This window comes from Lycium ferocissimum, chromosome 7 (genome assembly GCF_029784015.1).
Source record: "Lycium ferocissimum isolate CSIRO_LF1 chromosome 7, AGI_CSIRO_Lferr_CH_V1, whole genome shotgun sequence".
Lineage (NCBI taxonomy): Eukaryota > Viridiplantae > Streptophyta > Magnoliopsida > Solanales > Solanaceae > Lycium > Lycium ferocissimum.
This window is the reverse complement of record NC_081348.1, coordinates 16,758,448-16,777,338: the sequence shown is the minus strand read 5'-3', so window position 1 is coordinate 16,777,338 and position 18,891 is coordinate 16,758,448. Positions and strand designations below refer to the sequence as shown.

Sequence of the window (18,891 nt, the reverse complement as noted above, 5' to 3'; positions counted from 1 at the left end):
ATCGCATGGAAGAACTTTTGTTGACCATTAGGTATAAGTTCTAGCTTTTGTTTATAAGCCAGAACTTGTTGTCAATTGAGCAGGTTTGCTGTCTTGAAACATTCTGAATTTCTGCCTTAGGCAAAACTAATTTATGTCTATAACTTATGCTTGATGGGCAACAAAAGTTTTGCCTAGATAATTTTCTGAAGAGAAGGCTATTTTTTTTTTTAAAAAAAAAAAAAAAAAATGTTAAGAGGGGCTAAAAAATGAAGACCTCCCCTCATGGAGGTCATTTGTGAACCGTATGGCCTTCCTTGTAAGTTGTTAATATAAGTGGTCCATCATAATTAATCTTACCAATTACGGAGTTTCATCATCATTATCATCATTATTATTATTATTATTATTATTATTATTGTTATTATTATTGTTATTATTATTATTATTATTGTTGTCGTTATTATTATTATTATTATTATTATTATTATTATTATTATTATTATTATTATTATTATTGGAAAGGTGGAAGAATATATGTTGTTATTATTATTATTATTATTATTATTATTATTATTATTATTATTATTATTATTATTATTATTGTTATTAGTAAATTGTTATTATATTATTGTTATTATTATTGTTATTATTATTATTCTTATTGTTATTATTGTTATTGTTATTATTATTATTATATCACCAAAAATCATTTTTAAAACAATCATTAGAAATATGTAGACCATACTTTAATTATTAATGGAAAAACTAAAACTCGTTTGATTCAGTCCTGAGTCCACAAAGTGCGTAACATGTATCTTTCACGGTACAAAGTTGCTATGATCTGTTACATTGGTTCTTATATCTCACGTTAATGACATCCCCAACACCTAAACAATTAACATAAACAAAACAAATTATAAATATTTGCTGATGGCGATAGAGGCTCTTTAGCAGAGATGTCAACCCAAGAGTGTTGATACTTGGAAAACAGAATAAGGAATCGTATTTTCCAAGAATAAGGCTAGAACTTTTAATGTGGTATAATTTCCTTCCTTAATTTTCACGCGGTCAATCTTTTTTTTAAAATTTTGATGTTGCTGGGATGGCTGGTCTTGGTACTTGTTTCATTGTTGATGCAGATGTGATTGATCTTGATTATATCTTGCTTGATTGCTAGGTGGTAACATGTATCTTTCACGGTACTTCTAGATCTGATTGGCTTGGAGCATCCTTTGATATAAAGGAAACTTCTATAAATATTGATAGATCTTTCATATCAACATGACATTTGATAGATTATAGCTTCAAATTTTATAATAAAAACAATTCAAGGTTAGTTAGAGCTGTAATATTAGTATTATAATTGTAAAACATTCCTTCATGACACTAGCTATCTCTTATATACGAGGTTCACAGCTTTTATATTGGGCTGTCCACTGGGCCTACCAGCACCTTTGAGTATTGTACCTGCATTTTTTTGCGTAAGTTTGGTACAATAGTTTGTGTGAATAAAGCTCTTACGTCTACACTCAAATTTTTAAAAATTTGATATAGTGCCTCACTCAACTATACTATATTCCTCTCTTTTTTTGTTTACCCTATAAGTAACTCAAAATTTTAAAAAAAAGAGAGCTTGAGAAGTTGAGACGAAAGTATATTATTTCTTCGTCTCCAATAGAGCCTTTAAATACTTGCTGATGGCGATAGAGGCTCTTTAGCAGAGATGTCAACCCAAGAGTGTTGATACCTGGAAAACGGAATAAGGAATCCTATTTTCCAAGAATAAGGCTAGAACTTTTAATGTGGTATAATTTCCTTCCTTAATTTTCACGCGGTCAATCTTTCATGTTGCTGGGATGGCTGGTCTTGGTACTTGTTTCATTGTTGATGCAGATGTGATTGATCTTGATTATATCTTGCTTGATTGCTAGGTGGTAGCTTCCTTCTTCAAGTGATTGGCTTTCCTTTGATATAAAGGAAGATCTTCTATAGTACTTGATTGGAATCTTGAATGATTTGGAACTTCCATGAATAAGCTGCTTCCATAAATAAGCATTAGCCTATTTTCCTTGTATTGACTTTCCTTCATGTAGCCGACTGGGCTTCACAGCTTTGTGGGCTGTCCACCTGCATAGTAAACATGTATCATTAAAAATTTAACACTTAACGGTTCAAGACAAAAAATGGATAGGCGTTTCACATCAACAAGACATTTTAAGATTATATATTTCGACACATGTTCTAACTCGTGGGAGAGATAGATTTAAATCTCAATTTTTGGTAATATTTTTTTATTAATAGATAAATTATTTCTTCCACTTTGAATTCCAACTTAACTATAAAAACAATTTAAGATCAGTTAGAGTTGTAACTATATTACTAAAAACAAATTATAAATATTTAGACCTTGATGAATAATTTTAATTCGCGAGTAATCACTGGAGTTAAATTAATATTTTCTGTTAACACGTTAGTATGCTGCCTGTTTAACTGGTTTAAGGGAAAATAATTATGTAATCTACAGCATTGTATCAATTAAAAAGTTAACACTAACTTTTTCTTTGTTCTTTTCCAAGACTTTTTAAAAAAATTGATAGGTTTTTCACATCAACAAGACATTTTAAGATTATATATTTCGACACATGTTCTAACTCGTGGGAGAGATAGATTTACCTCAATTTTTGGTAATATGCCAATTCGACCACTATTAATAGATAAATTATTTCTTCCACTTTGAATTCCAACTTAACTATAAAAACAATTTAAGATCAGTTAGAGTTGTAACTATATTAATAAAAACAAATTATAAATATTTAGACCTTGCTGAATAATTTTAATTCGCGAGTAATCATTGGAGTTAAATTAGTATTTTCTGTTAACACGGTAGTATGCTGCCTGTTTAACAGGTTTAAGCGAAAATAATTATGTAATCCACAGTACCTTGTACAATTTCCCATCAAATTTCCCTTTGTTATTCTTTTTCTTTGTTCTTTTCCACATTCTTGACTTTTTAACATCATAGTAATCTATCAATGTTTTTTTCTTTTGCACGAATTCAAATTAGTCAATCGCTAAATTCCCTATGTCAAAAAAGATACATGCTACAGTTTAATTGCATAAAAAGTCAAACATTTTATCACCAAACTTAAAACAAGTAAAGATAAATTATTTAAACCCCATCTGAAGAAAAAGATTTTGATTGTTGTAACTTGTAAGAAGAAATTCAACAAGTTCAGCTTGTTAAAAGTGGATGTACAATAAAAGAACTAGAGAGTTTCAGGGAATGATAAAGACCTTGACAAATGATTATAGTAGCTGTCTTTCCTGAAAAAACAATGTCTACGTATTAACACTTCTATGGACATAATTTTCAAATATCAACATATTGACATTGCTTTTTATTTCTCCAATTGTATTATTCCTTCTAGATATTGAAACTTCAACTGCAATCAGGTTGAGAAACTAGAATTTTTTTTAATCAATCTAAACAGTCCATGAAGTATCATCCCACTCGTTAATTCTTTTCGTGCTTTCTTCAGCACAATGATATTCGTTTTGCAATCCAAACAAGGAACAAAATCAATTCTTGGAACAATCATACTCCTGATTTACTTATTCTCAAACATTACAACAGTTCAGTCCAGTTGCAGAAATGGCTGTGATTTAGCTCTAGCTTCCTTTTTCGTTTGGCGGGAATCAGACCTCCCTATAATATCCAAACTATTTGGAAATATCCTGATCAACGATATCCTTGACTGGAACACGAACATCACAAACACGTTTAGCATCCTAGCGGAATCCAGAATTAACATTCCCTTCCGCTGTGATTGCCTTAATAATGGCGAGTTTTTGGGACATGTGTTTCCGTATAACGTTAGCTATAATGACACTTATGATCTCATCGCGATGAGGTACTATTCCAATTTGACAAATAAGGAGTGGTTGACGAGAGTTACTAGTTATCCGGAAGGTAATATCCCGGATTATAATGTGACCTTGAATGTGACAGTGAATTGCTCCTGTGGGAATAAAGATGTGTCCAAGGATTATGGCTTGTTTATAACGTATCCGATGAGGCCAGGGGAAAATTTGGGATTTATTGGGTTGGTGACTAATACTAGATCGAGGCTGATAGAAAAGTACAATCCGAGGGTGAATTTCAGTGCTGGCAGTGGGCTGCTTTACATTCCAGGCAGAGGTGAGTTTAAATAGCCGCGCACCCAACCACTTAAACTAAAAATAGCTGGCCAATGTATAATATACGTGTAGTCCATGTATAATATGTGTATAAATGTGTATAATCAGTGTATAATTTATCTATACCTGACTAGGAAAAGTAAACAGTGAAGCTGACCGGCTATTGTGTAAAGATCAGCAAGAAAATGGTGTGAAGTATAATAGAAGTGGAGAAGTTAATTAAACAGGTACAAATCATATACAGTAGAAATTGTATAACAGTAGGGAACTTATATAAAACTTCTAGTACTAGTGACCCTAATTTATTTATATAATTTTGAACTGAGATGGGCTTAAATGGAGCAACATAGTGATGATTCATATAGCTGACGCTCAAATTGTTTGGGATTAACACGAAGTAGTGTTACTAGTTGTTGTATTGAATAGAATAATATGAATCTCATTGCAACGCTCTTCTCTAGTAGTTTGTCCTTAACAAAATCTAGGCAAGCACGGAAAATGTCGAGCTACTATGATGCCATTACCAGTCTGGCAAACATTTCCAAGATAGAAAGACATAACAGTAGTATATTTTCAGTGTTTGTTCCACATGATTTCTTTTCACCTTTTTTTAAATGATTGTCTCTTTGGCACAATGTCGCTGTTGTTGTCGTCATGTATCTTCCATTTGTAAATCCTGTCTTATCCAAGGATACTTGTTTTATGAAGATAAACTCGGGAATTATCCACCTATACCGATCAGGTACTGTTTTCAGATTTGAAGTAGTTATACATTCAGAACCTTATCAACACATGCTTGCATATTATTAACGTATTTGGTCATCCATGTTTCCCCTGGCTTGCAGCAAAGGTGGACTACTCTCCTTCTCTTTATTTTGTGTTGATTCCTCCATTACCCCTTCATATGCCCAAATCAAGTTGCTGATGGAAGTATTAAGCATATTGATTGTTCCATATGAGTGTCTCATCAGGTTCATCAGGTAAAGTAATTGCTGCAATAGCAGTAGCTGCACTAGCTGGAGTTTCGTTATTGGTAGGCATCATTTATGTGGGAATTTACAGAAAGAAGGAACAAAAGGTTGAATCACACATCCCAGCATCTTCTGAACAACCCCATCCACCTGGTCCTGGTAATTGTAAATTTCACTTCTTTTTTCTTCTACTTCTTTGCTCTTCCCAAATTTCAAGTTTAAGTTACCTTCTGAGTAAAGCCACCAGTTGAAGTGCTTTTCGCAATAAAAATTCCTTCACAAGTTTATTACCAATCTTCTTCTGATTAAGGCCTAAGGGCACTGACCTTGCTGATGGTGCTTCAGCAGCTATCTTGGGCATACATGTGGACAAATCTGTGGAGTTTTCATACAAAGAACTTGCTGAGTCGACCAATGACTTCAGCATTTCAAATAAGATTGGAGAAGGTGGCTTTGGAACTGTCTATTATGTTGAGCTGAGAGGCAAGGTCTGCAGTTCAAATTTATTTTCTTCCCCGTGATTGCAAAAGTTTGTCTATCTGTTGGTTAAAAATAGATCATGAATTCAGTAAAGAAAACAAATCTTGCATTTCTTGTCAATCTTTGATTATAATAAAGAATTATCGGTGAATAAGGAGAACTTCGATCAAGCTATAATTGTTTGTAATAACTTAAAGATTATTAGGACAATTGTTAGTCATAACTCATCGAAACAAATTCTGAGGTTTTGATTAGAATAGATCCAACAACAATCTCCAATTAGATAAGGTGACATAGCAATTGCAAGACCTAATGGCTAGATTCTTTTAACTAGAATATAATGAGTCATTTTGCAAGTTGATTAAGTTATATGTTCTAGTGGCATCAACTTAAATAAACTGAAAAAGCTGTTAAAACATTGTTATTAAAGGTAGCAGTGTCTTTGCTAATTCTGCAATGAAAACTCTGATACAGAAAGCAGTAAAGCGAATGAATAGGCAAGGAAGAAAAGAATTTCTTGCTGAACTGAAAATTTTGACGCGTGCTCATCACCTGAACCTGGCATCACCAATATCTTCTCTGTAAATTGATGCATTTTGCTTTACAAGTATTGAATGCTAGATCTTGCAAGTTTTAGCAATATCTTCTAGCCAGCTTCATTAGCATTCCCATGCATGGAATTCACATGTTTTACTTATTTATTTGATTGTTTTGAAGGAACTGTAAAGAGAGGGAAAAGACAGATAATGCTTTTCTCTCCCCTTTCCTCCCTTTACAGTTTAATCATTCTATTCTGTGCATATTGAGCTCGTAAAGCTGCAAGTTTAGTTTATCGAATGAAGGTATAAACAGATCTTGTAGGAGTTGATTTGTAATTTACAGTGGGAACCAAATTAGAAAATATGTGCATAATGAGAATGCATATGTAAGAGTGTGAAGGATGTTTGCACTTGGAATTAGAACTATCAAAATGCATGTATATCATTTTATTGATCTAGTGAAGAACTAAAATGTGGTATGCATAATGTGTTTTCTCATTTGATTATCTCCGCTGATGCTCAATGTAATCAGGTGTCGTTGATAGGGTATTGTGTTGAGAGGTCGATCTTCCTTGTATATGAATTCATTGAGAATGGTAACCTAAACCAACATCTTCGCGGTATGAGAATTCTATGAGCTATAGCGATATGATGGAATAGTTCATTCTTTTTGGTTTTCTTCTTATTTGCATTTGCGATGTTTATGTGCTTACGCGCCTGTTAATCATTTGATAAATCTATTCCCAGGGAAAGACGCGTTACCATGGTCAACAAGGGTGCAAATTGCACTGGATTCAGCCCGAGGCCTTGAGTACATACACGAGCACACTGTCCCCTTTTACATCCATCGTGATATTAAATCAGCAAATATTCTGATACACAAGAACTTTCACGCAAAGGTATCTTTAAGGCCCCTATTGTTTGTTTTCTCAACGACTTCTGTTGGTCTTCTAACTGGTAAATCACTCACAGATTGGAGATTTGGCTTAGCTAAACTTGTTGAAAGTGGAAATCCAACTTTGCCTTCACGTCTTCTGGGTACATTTGGATACATGCCACCAGAGTAAGTTTTTTCACTGTATAAAGAGCGTCTAATCATAGAAATAGCTGCTGCTGTCCTATACTTTTTACTTGAATTGAGAATCTGGCAAGAAGTGGTCTTCATTGAATCAGAGTTGGCCTTTAAATTAAGTAGTATATCCTAGGCAAGATCTCTTATTTCAGGAACTGATTTGTCAAAATGTGAGCAAGCTGGTTGCTTCAAGCTTGTCTATTGTATCATTGACTTGTTATGATCACCACTTATATCTCCAAGATATATGACATTTCGTCCTTCAAAGGTTTCCTTTCCCCATTCCTGCGTATAATACAGAAAGAGAACTTGTTCAGGCTAAGAGCATATCAAATGTCATAATGATTTAGGAGCAATAACCAACGCCAAAATGTGCAGGTATGGTCATTCAGGAATTATCTCTCCTAAAGTAGATGTCTACGCTTTTGGCGTTGTCCTTCATGAGTTGATATCATCCAAGGAAGCAATAGTCAAGGAAGTTGGTACTGATGAACCCAGAAGCCTTGTTGCTTTGGTAACTTTTTCTTCAAATTTCTTCACTAAGTAGGCGTTTGGCCATAAGAATTATTCACTTTATTCCGGAATTTTTTTTCACTTTTTTCACTTTTCGGCCATAAAATTCCGGCAACTTAAAATTCCGAATACAACTTGAAGTTGTATTACGGAATACCAAAAACTCATTTTTCAAAATTTTTCACTTTTTTACAACTACATTTCACCAAAAACTATAATTTCAAAAACTATGGCCAAACACAACTCCAACTCCAACTCCAAAATTCCAAAAAAAGTGAATTTTTTTTGGTTGCTATGGACAAACGGGGCCTAAGTGTTATCCATTGGCATTGAGATGACCTTGACATAGAGTTTGAATTTATGTTGCTGAATCCTCAATTAGGAAACCTTTTTGTAGTAATAATTGTTTTATACACTGCAGTTAAAATCTGACATTCAGTTTTTACATTTCTAGCTAGAGTTATGTTGCCTATTTTAAGGTAATGTTACAAATTTTGAACTAATTGCTGAGCTAATCGTGATTGTTCTGTAATAATCATATTTTGATGAAGCTCATAATCATCCAAATCAAATTAACGTCATTTCCAGGTTGATAGACCCTAAACTCGGCGATAACTACCCTCTCGATTCAGTCTACACTTATATCTCTTTACTGCAGTAGCTAGTTACCACTTTTTCTTTCTCTGCTCCTAATTGAAGCATCATATCACTTGTCTATTGCAGATGGCACAGCTTGCTAAGGCTTGTCCAGAGAAAGGTCCTCAAATGAGAACGGCTATGAAATCAGTAGTCGTTACACTTATGGCGCTCTCATCATCCACAGAGGATTGACAAATTGATATACTGACTTTCACTCTATGGAAATTAAGATCTAAAGGGAAGTTGCAAAGAAAATATCATATTGCATAATGTAAAGTCTTTAAAGGTGTTAGGCACAACAGAACCTCCTCAAGTTACAGACTTCTTTGAAAACAAGAGCTTGACTTCAACTTCTAGTAAAATTACTTTTGCTATAGAGATCAGTACTGTCAGAAAAGCGTGCAAAATGTCATCAACTACTTAAGAAAGTACTTGTTAATAAGACAGGTAGTTTTCATATTTTCCAACCACATTACAAATCCCAAGCAGCTGCATCTTTTTTCCCTCCTGTCGCATGCTGGTTATATCGTGGAGACTCGGATCTTCAAGATAAATAACTACGTATGTTAAACTGTATTGTATTGGAGTTTCATGATTTCAATGTATTTTTGTTTGTATGCTAAGAATGAGGTATTCTTGAATCTTGATTTGGTACATGACCCAATGGAATGTGCTTGCATGAGTTAGAACAAGAATTGATCTCCACAGCCAGTGAAGTGGTGGTCTATAATATCTCATGGCAAAAACAGCCTTTGTAAATGTTACATAGATATGTCAAGGTAAAAATTGAGTAACAGATTGAACTTCTCAATAATGGTCTTAAAAATAAATTTACGATATTTTCCTTTGGTCAAATTTGGATTTTCAAACTAGAAGTCCCTATGGACGATTCTTTTTTGTCACTGTTGACTGTGAGAAGCATCTCAGTTATCAGTCAACAACTGACTTGGACAATTTATGTTGACTTCATATTTTAGCTCGATCCCCTTTGGTTTTCCGTGATGTTTCCTATTAATCATATTCTTACATTTTAATTCAGTTGTCCTATAAAAGTCACTGAAATTGCTGATTGTCGTGATTAACAGGTTCAGATAGCTTGACTAAGGTCAAGCTTGCTCTTTTTTTTTTCTTTCTTCTTTCCTTTTTGTTTTCAAGATCTTGCAATAATCTGTGGACGATATTAATTAGGGAAATTTCATAAATATACAATTTGCTCATTTACATTACAAAAAAAACAGTCCAAAACTTACATTGCAAAGCTTTAACTCAAAAACACTTTTATACAGTACTATACACTTATATACAAAAGACAAATACATTATGTATATAAGTGTTTGAAGGTGTATGCATATTTATACGCCTATATACATAAACACCCATATATAATATTATAACCCATATACATCCATATACAATATTATAATTCATATATCTATATATACTCATATACCATATACACCCATATACAATATTATACCTTATCATACCTTCACTACCCCTGCTCCTCCTGATTTCTCCATCGCCAACCTCAACCACCTCCGGCAAACTACATTCACAGCAATAAAAATGCCACAGTTTCTCGAAAAGCACTTAGATACAAATTTGAGTAAAGCAAAAATAAATAGGAAGGAGAAAAATACCAACTCCAAACCCTTACATTCACACAAATGCACATCAATTTAAAGCCAAAACACTTCATTCAGAACAATCAAAACGCCACAGTTAATTTAAAAAACACCTAGATCTCAGTCCAACAATGATGAAATCGTCTTTAAAAGAATCATACTAAAAAAAAAAAAACATCCATACATTACAAAACGTGTTGCATTGCTCAAACTATACCTATAAACAATAAGAGAAAACTGAAATGAAGCAAATGCTTACCCAAATTAGAAGATTTGGTCTCAGATCTACACGTTTTTCACTTCACAAAATCAGTATTATGAGGGAGGAGGAGGATGGAGTGGATGGAGAGAGAGAGAGAGATAGAGAGTGGGTCCTTTTTTGAAAGATTTTAAAAAAAGGGGTCAATTTTGATAGTATTGCTATCCTAATTGACATAGGGTATAATTAACTCTATTAATTACTACAAACACAAACACAATAAGCATTATTTAACTAATTAAAAGTACGATTTAATGGTAAAACCTACTTTACTTTTAACCTCCTGAAGTGAATTCTTGTTGTTAAGGAAATAAAAATATGAAATAAAATTGAATTCCCTTATATATTAGTGTTTCATTAAAGGAGCCGAAGTCATACTACCTAATTACAAGTACATTTTTTTTTTGCCAATAATATAACATATACAAACCTGATAGAAAAGGAAAAAAAAAAAGTGTTAAGTGTTATTAACATTTTTTAAAGAAAAAGGCAAAAAGCGAATATGTATTTTCTATAAAAAAAAAGAATAGTGAAACACTCTACTTCGTCCTAGTAAAATCTAATTTTATTTGACTAAGTGAACATTAACAGAGAATTTAGACAAGATGCGGTTATTTTTCTGAATTTTCGTTTGCATGTTTAGCATAGATTGATGTGTTTGATACCGAACCGCTAGCTGTTGCTGTATATTTAGCACCGATAATGTATTAGCCAGTCAAACTGCCCATTTATGCACAAGCCCCACACTATTGTGATACTCAGCTAATCAGGTAACACTTATATGCAAGCAAAAAGGAAATATGGAAACATAAGACGTTCAAATCCAATATGAAATTTACATAGTCGCTTTATTGTCGAATTATATTTAATTTTTGGTGCTAGATGAATAAATTGTGTATTAGTGATAAAGTATAATCGGGAGGGATAAATTAATGCATGCATGATGCAACTAGTCAACAGCTAACTTTTCTTTCTCCACTTTTCATGGAAACTTCCTCCTTCCTCCTATCAACTCCTAGCCTAATAATTCCCATAAGGATTATGTTCTTTTTTTCTTTTTTCTTTCTGTGTTTCCCCTAATCATTGTGGATGCAAATTAAACCAGGAATGTATATTTTACCAAGGATAAAGATAATCCTATTTGTGATGTACTACTACTTATTTGCAGTTCATTACTATTATGTAGCTGATTCCAGGTGCACAGAGGGCTGTGCCTTAGCTTTAGCTTCATTCTCTATTGATGTTAGTCCTGATGATGACGAGCTGGAAGTTGTGTCCGAAATATCAGGCCTGTTATTCTCGAACATATCTGCCACTGAAATCCATAGCTACTCTAGTTTCATAAAACATTGGGATGTTGAAACCCACAGCAGGAAGATTAACATACCGTTCCGCTGTGACTGCCTTAATGGCGAGTACTTGGGACATGTCTTTCCATACACTGTTTCACAGTGGGATTCATATGATTCTATAGCAAAGAATAAGTATAACGGTTTGATAACTGAAGAGTGGTTGAAGTGGTTTAACAGTAACCGGGCAGTAACATTGATGGTGATAGTGAATTGCTCGTGCGGGAATAAAGATGTGTCCGAGGATTATGGGTTGTTCATCACGTATCCAATGCAGCCAGAGGAAAATTTGGAGTCCATAGCATCTGTGACAAATACAAGATCGGAATTGATCCAAATGTACAATCCAGGGGTGAATTTCAGTGCTGGCACTGGGCTGCTCTACATTCCAGGCAGAGGTGAGTTCAAACACAACAGACTCTTACGCAGCTATATATCTCAAAATAGTTGGAGCCGACTGTTTGAATCATCATTTTTGTTCCAATATTTAATAGTACTAATTTGCTTTTAGTACGAATTATGGGTTCTGGAAGACTAATTAGATTCTCTAAGCTCATGCTTATTTGATATGGAGGAAAATCTTTTCCTGAAAAGTAGGTGGTTTTCTTACTTATTTTCTGTTGTTTGGTAAGTAAGCAAAAAATATGACCTTCGAAGGAAATATATGTCACTTAGTTAGCTTAATTCTTTGTACTTCCCCCTTCCTCTGATTTGACCCTTTCATGTGAGATTGATTCATTTCTTGATCTCCCTGCATTTGCTGAAAGGTAGTATAGTATTTTGAGGTGGATTGTCGAACTTTGCATTGTGGATTTTGATCTGACATGGCTTAAGTATTGTACCTAACATTTGGGGTTTGGTAAAATGTTTACTTTTATTGGCATCCTTTTTTCAATTGTGGATATATCCTGACCATGGTGCCTTGTTCTATGCAGATAAACTTGGGAACTATCCGCCTATGCCAACCAGGTATCTTTTTCAGACTTGAGGTGGCTATAAATTGAACAACTTTATCTTGACTCGTACTTGCATTTTGTGACTAAAATATTTCCTCATCCCTGTTTGCCCTGACTCTGCAGCAAAGGTGATTGCTCTCTTCTTTCACCCAAATCTAGTAGTGATGGAAGTATTCATGCTACCCAAGCTTATTGATTAGTCTGTACGCGTGTATGATCAGGTTCATCAGGTAAATCTATTGCTGTAACGGCAGTAGCGTCACTAGCTGGAGTTACATCACTCATAGCCATCGTTTACGTGGGAATTTATAGAAAGAAGGAACAAAAGATTGCAGTACATATCTCAGAATCTGCTGATAAATCGCATCCATCTGGTCAGGGTATTTCTCTAGATTAACAAAAAACATTTTCGCTACATAAATTCTTCCAAAGGTTTTTTCATTCATTATCAAGCTCTGAATTGATAGCTGTTGTTGCCTTGCTTCCTCTAGTGCGTGTCTACTATTTTTTCACATGGATCAATAGTAAATTGGTTTTCTTGCTATCAGCAAAACACTACATGGCTTTGTACTTATTCCACATCTTGTCTAGTTATTATTCACTATGAATGAATCGTCTAATTCAAGCAGCCTAGAGATCCAAGGTTTACCTGATATTATAAATGGAATGTGATAGTTCGCTCCACAAGTTTGATATCAACATTTCTTCTGAGTAAGACCTGAGGGGACTAAGGCAGTGACCTTTCTGATGTTGCTTTGGCAGGCCTTTTGGGCATAGCTGTGGACAAATCTGTGGAGTTCTCATACAAAGAACTTTCTGAGTCGACTAATGGCTTTAGCATTTCTAATAAGATTGGAGAAGGTGGCTTTGGAGCTGTTTATTACGCTGAGCTGCGAGGCAAGGTCTGCAGTTCAAATTTTTTTCTTCCAATGACTGTAAAAATATGTCTGTCTTTTCTGGAGGTTGAAATCCGTGCATGTTTTTTCTTAAGCTATTTGTCATAAATAAAAGGGGTAAAGTCTTGGAATACATGTCAAATAAAAGTTATTGTACTAGCTAAAACTTATTTCTTTTTGTTCATTCCAATTTTAATAAGATGGACTTTACTGAGGCTGAGAATGGACCCTAGCTTTCCCTTACAGGTAGCAAGTCAGCTGCTACCCCTTACAGGTAGCAAGTCAGCTGCTACTTTACTTTGTCCCTTGTTCCCTGTGTTTCAGAAGACTTTTATTATGAATTCAATAAGTAAAACACAAAATCTGAGTCCTGGATTATAGAATACCTTTGGAGGAATAATGAATTAATAAGTGTCATAAACCTAGAGAAGCATAATATTTATAAAAGCTACGATTATTACGAAGAATTATTAGTTAAATCTTATAGAGTTACATTTGGGGATATAATGACAGTTATTTTCCAACACTATATTGCAACTGGATATGATAAGGTAGCAACTGCAGAACACCTTACGGTTAGATTCTTTTATATTTTTATACGATGAGATATTGCTAGTTATCTAGTTAGAAGTTTTAGGGGATATCTAATTACATAAACTGATCAAACTTACTTACAAATGACTTGTGCATAAAACTATAACTTGAAAGTGGGCAACTCACCATTCAGTGGGACATTTCTACATTAGATTTTTTTTTATACTGTGATTATCTGCTAACATATATTGAAAACTACGATACAGATAACAGCAATAAAGAAAATGAACAGGCAAGCAAAAACCGAATTTCTTGCTGAACTGAAAATTTTGACGCGCGTTCATCACCTGAACCTGGTATGATCAATATCTTCTCTGTCAATTAAGATTGTTTAGCAGGAATTCTATTTCTTTTGATGAGCACAAGTATAATGCTAATGGAATTAAATGTAAAATCTTGTAATTTTAGCCTTTAACGTATTTTTTATGTCATTATTTCACAAAGATACAGCATCTTGACTGCTCAGGTTTGATAAAATTATTTACCTTATCAAAAAAAATGCGTTCGGGTTTGATATTTGAAAGAAAAAGCCAGTTTATAATCCGGTTCATTAGCATTTATGGATGGAATTCACATGTTCCCATGTCACTGCTACAAATAAATAACAAACAGAGAATCTTTGCTTATTCAGTTGATCGGTTTGAAAGAATAGAGAAAGCTAAGGAAAGAAAAGAAGATAACACTTTTTTTCTTAAAACATGCTGTAGTACTTATTTTTCCCTCTTTCCGTTCCTTTCAACTTTAACCAATCTAGCCCTTAGTATAAACAAACTGTTAAAACTGCTAGTGTGTCATATTGACAGTAAAAATAGAACCTTGTAAGAGATAATTCATGATTTACTACTGGAACCAATATTGGCAATGTGTTTTAAATAGTGTGCAGACCTAAGAAATATTGAGGGATTGGCTACATTTGTATTTGAAGTCTGGAATGTGCGTATAGCATATACTGATCTGGAAGGGAAGTTTAATGCTGTAGTATGCTTTATTAGTTTGCTTGTTTGATTTTTTGCTGTTAGGGATGGCAATGGGGCGGTGCGGGTGCGGGGCGGGGCGGGTTTAGGCAACTGTGGGTATGCGCGGGTGCGGGTATAGGCGGGTGCGGTGCGGGGCGGTGCGGGTCTAAATTTTTAAAAATTAATTTTGTGCGGGGCGGGTGCGGGTGTGGGTTAGGGACTAAAATTTTTAAAGTAGAGAAACTTTAAACAAATATAATTTTGTCCTCACTGCTTTTGAGGAAACTGTAGATTCGGAAGAAACGTGATATGTAATAATTGAAATTAAATATATTAGTCCATTGATCAGAATAAGTTCTAGCTTGTCGACATAATTAATTATTAATAAACCACATATACCAAAAGTTGAGCTACTCGATATTTAGTTCTATCAAATAAAATTAAAGTTACTTCCTAGAGCTTTATAGGTGAACGAATTGACAACTCGATCGATCCATTTGATTGAAATTTCTAATTAAGAATCTTTTGGACTCTTTTTCGTTGTAACTATTAAACAACTCTTTTTAATTTTTAAAAATTAATTTTGTCCTCTGCTTTTGAGTTTCAAATTGAAGAAACTGGATATGATTGATATGGATAAAAAGCTATCATTCCATAGTTCTATGGTTTAATGAGCTATATAAGGGATCTAAAAGTTTCACTTTCACCATTCTGGCTTATGCTATCAAAGAATATTTAGCTGCAGAAGAGTATATGTGGAATTGTAAATTTGTCTCCTGGTATCTTTCAAATTTTACATGAAAAAGAAATCTGGTTGTAATTTTCAAAAAAAAAAAAAAAAAAAATTTAAACAAGAACGCGGGGCGGGGCGGGGCGGTTTTATGTGGGTGTGGGTGCGGGGCGGGTTTTCGTGGGTTTAGAGGCAATGCGGGGCGGGGCGGGGCGGGTTATAATTTTGTGGGTTTAGACAGAACCCGCACCGCACCCGCACCGCACCGCACCACTGCCATCCCTATTTGCTGTGTCACTGAATGCATGCAGGTGTGCTTGATGGGATATTGTGTTGACAGGTATCTCTTCCTTGTATATGAGTACATTGACAATGGTAATCTAAGCCAACATCTACGTGGTATGAGAACTTTATGAGCTATAGTGATGTGATAGAATAGTTAATTCTTTATATTTTTCTTCTTATTTGCATTGAAGATGTTTATATGCTTAAGCATTTGTTAGTTACTTGATAAATCTATTTCCAGGGAGGGACACACTGCCATGGTCAACGAGGGTGCAGATTGCACTAGATTCTGCCAGAGGTCTTGAATATATACATGAACACACGGTCCCCGTTTTCATCCATCGTGATATCAAATCAGCAAATATCCTGATAGACAAAAATTTCCATGCAAAGGTCTTATTGAGGACCCTAATCTTTGCTTTTTGACAAATATATATAAGTGCTCTTCTAATTGGTAAATCACTTACTTACAGGTTGGAGATTTTGGCTTAACGAAACTGGTTGAAAATGGAAATTTAAATATACCTACACGTTTTATGGGTACATTTGGGTACATGCCACCAGAGTAAGTTTTTTCATTGTACAAAATGTGTCTAAACAAAGGAAAGAGCTGCTGCTGTTTAATAAGGAACCTGGCAATAGGTGGTCTTTATGGAAACAGAGTTGGCATTTAAGATTAATGTAATCCAAACTATTTCTCTTTCTGGAGGTGGTTTAGCTAAAATGTTAGCAAGATGAACTCCATCGAGCATGATCTGATCTTTGATTCATATATTCTCCTATATTGTATCTTTGACTTGTTAGGAATCACATAAATTTTCAACATATATGAATTCCTTCCTTTAAATTTTCCTTGCTCCATCCTTAGTTAAACACAGAAACTGAAATTCCACTGAGGCTAAGAGAACAAACCTGATGTACAGGTAAAGGGCAAACTGGTGCTACTGGAGCTCGAACACAAGACCCCATACAAATCTTCAATTCCTTGACCATTGCTCTAGAGATATTTTTATGTTAACGGAATTCAATAACATATATTTATACATTCAATTTTTCAAAACTAAGCTAGGAACTTATGCACCGGGTATAGCGGGAGCTTAGTGCATTGGGCTGCCATTTTTTTTAAGCTAGGAACTTATGCAATGAAGGGGGTTTTAGTTGAACCCCCTCAGAAATGTATCACAGATAAATTGTACCGATAACCATTGTTAAAATATGCAGGTATGGTCATTCAGGAATTATCTCACCTAAAGTCGATGTCTATGCTTTTGGCGTTGTCCTTTATGAATTAATTTCGTCAAAGGAAGCGGTAGTCAAGGAAGATGGTGTAGATGAAGCAAGAAGCCTTGTTGCTTTGGTAATTTGCTTCAGCATATTTCTTAACAGAATGTTATCATTAGGCATTGACATGACCTTCTCATGGATTTACCCTTCTTGCTAGTGTTACTTTGTTGTCTACATTGTATCATTAAAAATTTGCACCAGTTGATGAGCTAATGTTGACTGTTCGGTGATAATCATAGTTTGGAGAAGCTCATAATCATCCAAATCCAATTGAAGGCATTTCCAGATTGATAGACCCCAAACTCGAGGACAATTACCCCTTTGATTCAGTCCACAAGGTACAAACTTACATCTCTTTGCTGCACTATGTACCACCTTTTGTTTCTTTGCTTCTTTTGAAGCATTAAATCACTTGTCTATCACAGATGGCACAGCTTGCTAAAGCTTGTACCGAGAAAGATCATGAGATGCGGCCGACTATGAGATCAGTAGTGGTTGCACTTATGGCACTCTCATCATCGACAGAAGATTGATAATTTGATGTTCCGGTTTGATCCTGCATTTTTTTCATCAAGAACCATTTCTTGAAATCAACAGCTTAATTCAACTTCTGTAATTTTACTTTTGCTATAAAAATCACTTTCCAGAGCTTATACGATTTTTTCTTCGACTACCGTCAGAAAGTTGTAAGCACTATCTGGTATGTTTGAGTTCTGAATTACCCCTTGCATGGTGATAACTTGAAGATAGAGATCTTCAAGATAAAACATGTGTAACTCTTAAGGTATTGAAATTTCTTTTCCATGTAATGTTGTTTGCATGTTGAAGGAACAAGTGTTCTTGACTTGGTACATGACTCAGTATGCTGCATGAGTTAAATGGTTCTCGATTGCTATTTGCCCCAGTGAGATGGTGGTGATTGTCATGGCAAACTACACTATTTGTAGATGATAGCGTACTAAATGGAAATATTGATATGAAGAAAAGGAGTAGTTACATGTTAAAAACACGTGAATCACTAGGAGATACTTCTTATGTCCGAAAAAAGAATGAAGAAACTTATATGAGGATAATGTTTTTGTCATTCTTTTTGAGTATTGAAGAAACTTAAAAACAATGTCCAAGTGTTGAGCAGAACAAGGGAGATTGAACAGATGTTAGGATTTGTAAAGGAACTTCTGCTCCTGAGTGGGGAAGTCCTTATCGCCATTTTGGTAAAAAGAATTCCACATTTCAAGGTAACCAAATACTGACAGACATCTTTCAAGAAAACATTTTGAGTCCGGAGCCAAAATGGCTTCTTTTTACAGCCATTACACCAAAATGGCATGCCTTTTTTTTTTAACCCAAATGGGTATTTAGTGCAATGTTGCACGAAATGCAACAAATTTTGTTTTTTTTTTAAGTTCGTTTTTAATATAAAAAACGAAATTAAAAAAAAAAAAAAAAAGTTGCATTTCGTTGACATTAACTAGCAATGCCATAAACGACTGAAAGAACGGAAATACAACTATCCTTGTGGTGAAAGCACGTTTCATTTCAAGGACCCGCATAACTAAACATA

General features: G+C 34.4%; 2 protein-coding genes across 4 annotated transcripts; both read left to right on the top strand.

Annotated features, from left to right (window-relative positions):
• Positions 1-3,340: 3,340 nt before the first annotated feature.
• LOC132063550 (lysM domain receptor-like kinase 3) lies at positions 3,341-9,274 on the top strand. Of its 3 annotated transcripts, XM_059456133.1 has the most exons (11): positions 3,341-4,180; positions 4,888-4,926; positions 5,151-5,309; positions 5,499-5,645; positions 6,109-6,191; positions 6,702-6,789; positions 6,917-7,088; positions 7,149-7,232; positions 7,620-7,755; positions 8,296-8,392; positions 8,476-9,274. In XM_059456133.1, exons 1-11 carry the CDS (start codon positions 3,526-3,528, stop codon positions 8,583-8,585), a joined length of 1,770 nt encoding a protein of 589 aa, XP_059312116.1. In that variant the 5' UTR covers positions 3,341-3,525; the 3' UTR covers positions 8,586-9,274. The 3 variants fall into 3 exon arrangements, 1 of the variants encoding a protein (XP_059312116.1); XR_009416396.1 differs by lacking the exons at positions 3,341-4,180; positions 4,888-4,926; positions 5,151-5,309; ... (2 more) ...; positions 8,296-8,392; positions 8,476-9,274 and having other exon boundaries at positions 6,381-6,789; positions 6,917-7,068; positions 7,142-7,232; positions 7,620-7,770; XR_009416395.1 differs by lacking the exons at positions 3,341-4,180; positions 4,888-4,926; positions 5,151-5,309; ... (2 more) ...; positions 8,296-8,392; positions 8,476-9,274 and having other exon boundaries at positions 6,381-7,068; positions 7,142-7,232; positions 7,620-7,770.
• A 1,952-nt stretch (positions 9,275-11,226) lies between these two features.
• Positions 11,227-18,178, top strand: LOC132063549 (lysM domain receptor-like kinase 3). Its single transcript, XM_059456132.1, has 12 exons — positions 11,227-12,024; positions 12,562-12,595; positions 12,706-12,710; positions 12,804-12,962; positions 13,345-13,484; positions 14,279-14,368; positions 16,070-16,157; positions 16,285-16,436; positions 16,517-16,608; positions 17,265-17,400; positions 17,567-17,665; positions 17,753-18,178. Exons 1-12 carry the CDS (start codon positions 11,367-11,369, stop codon positions 17,858-17,860), a joined length of 1,761 nt encoding a protein of 586 aa, XP_059312115.1. The 5' UTR covers positions 11,227-11,366; the 3' UTR covers positions 17,861-18,178.
• Positions 18,179-18,891: the final 713 nt, after the last annotated feature.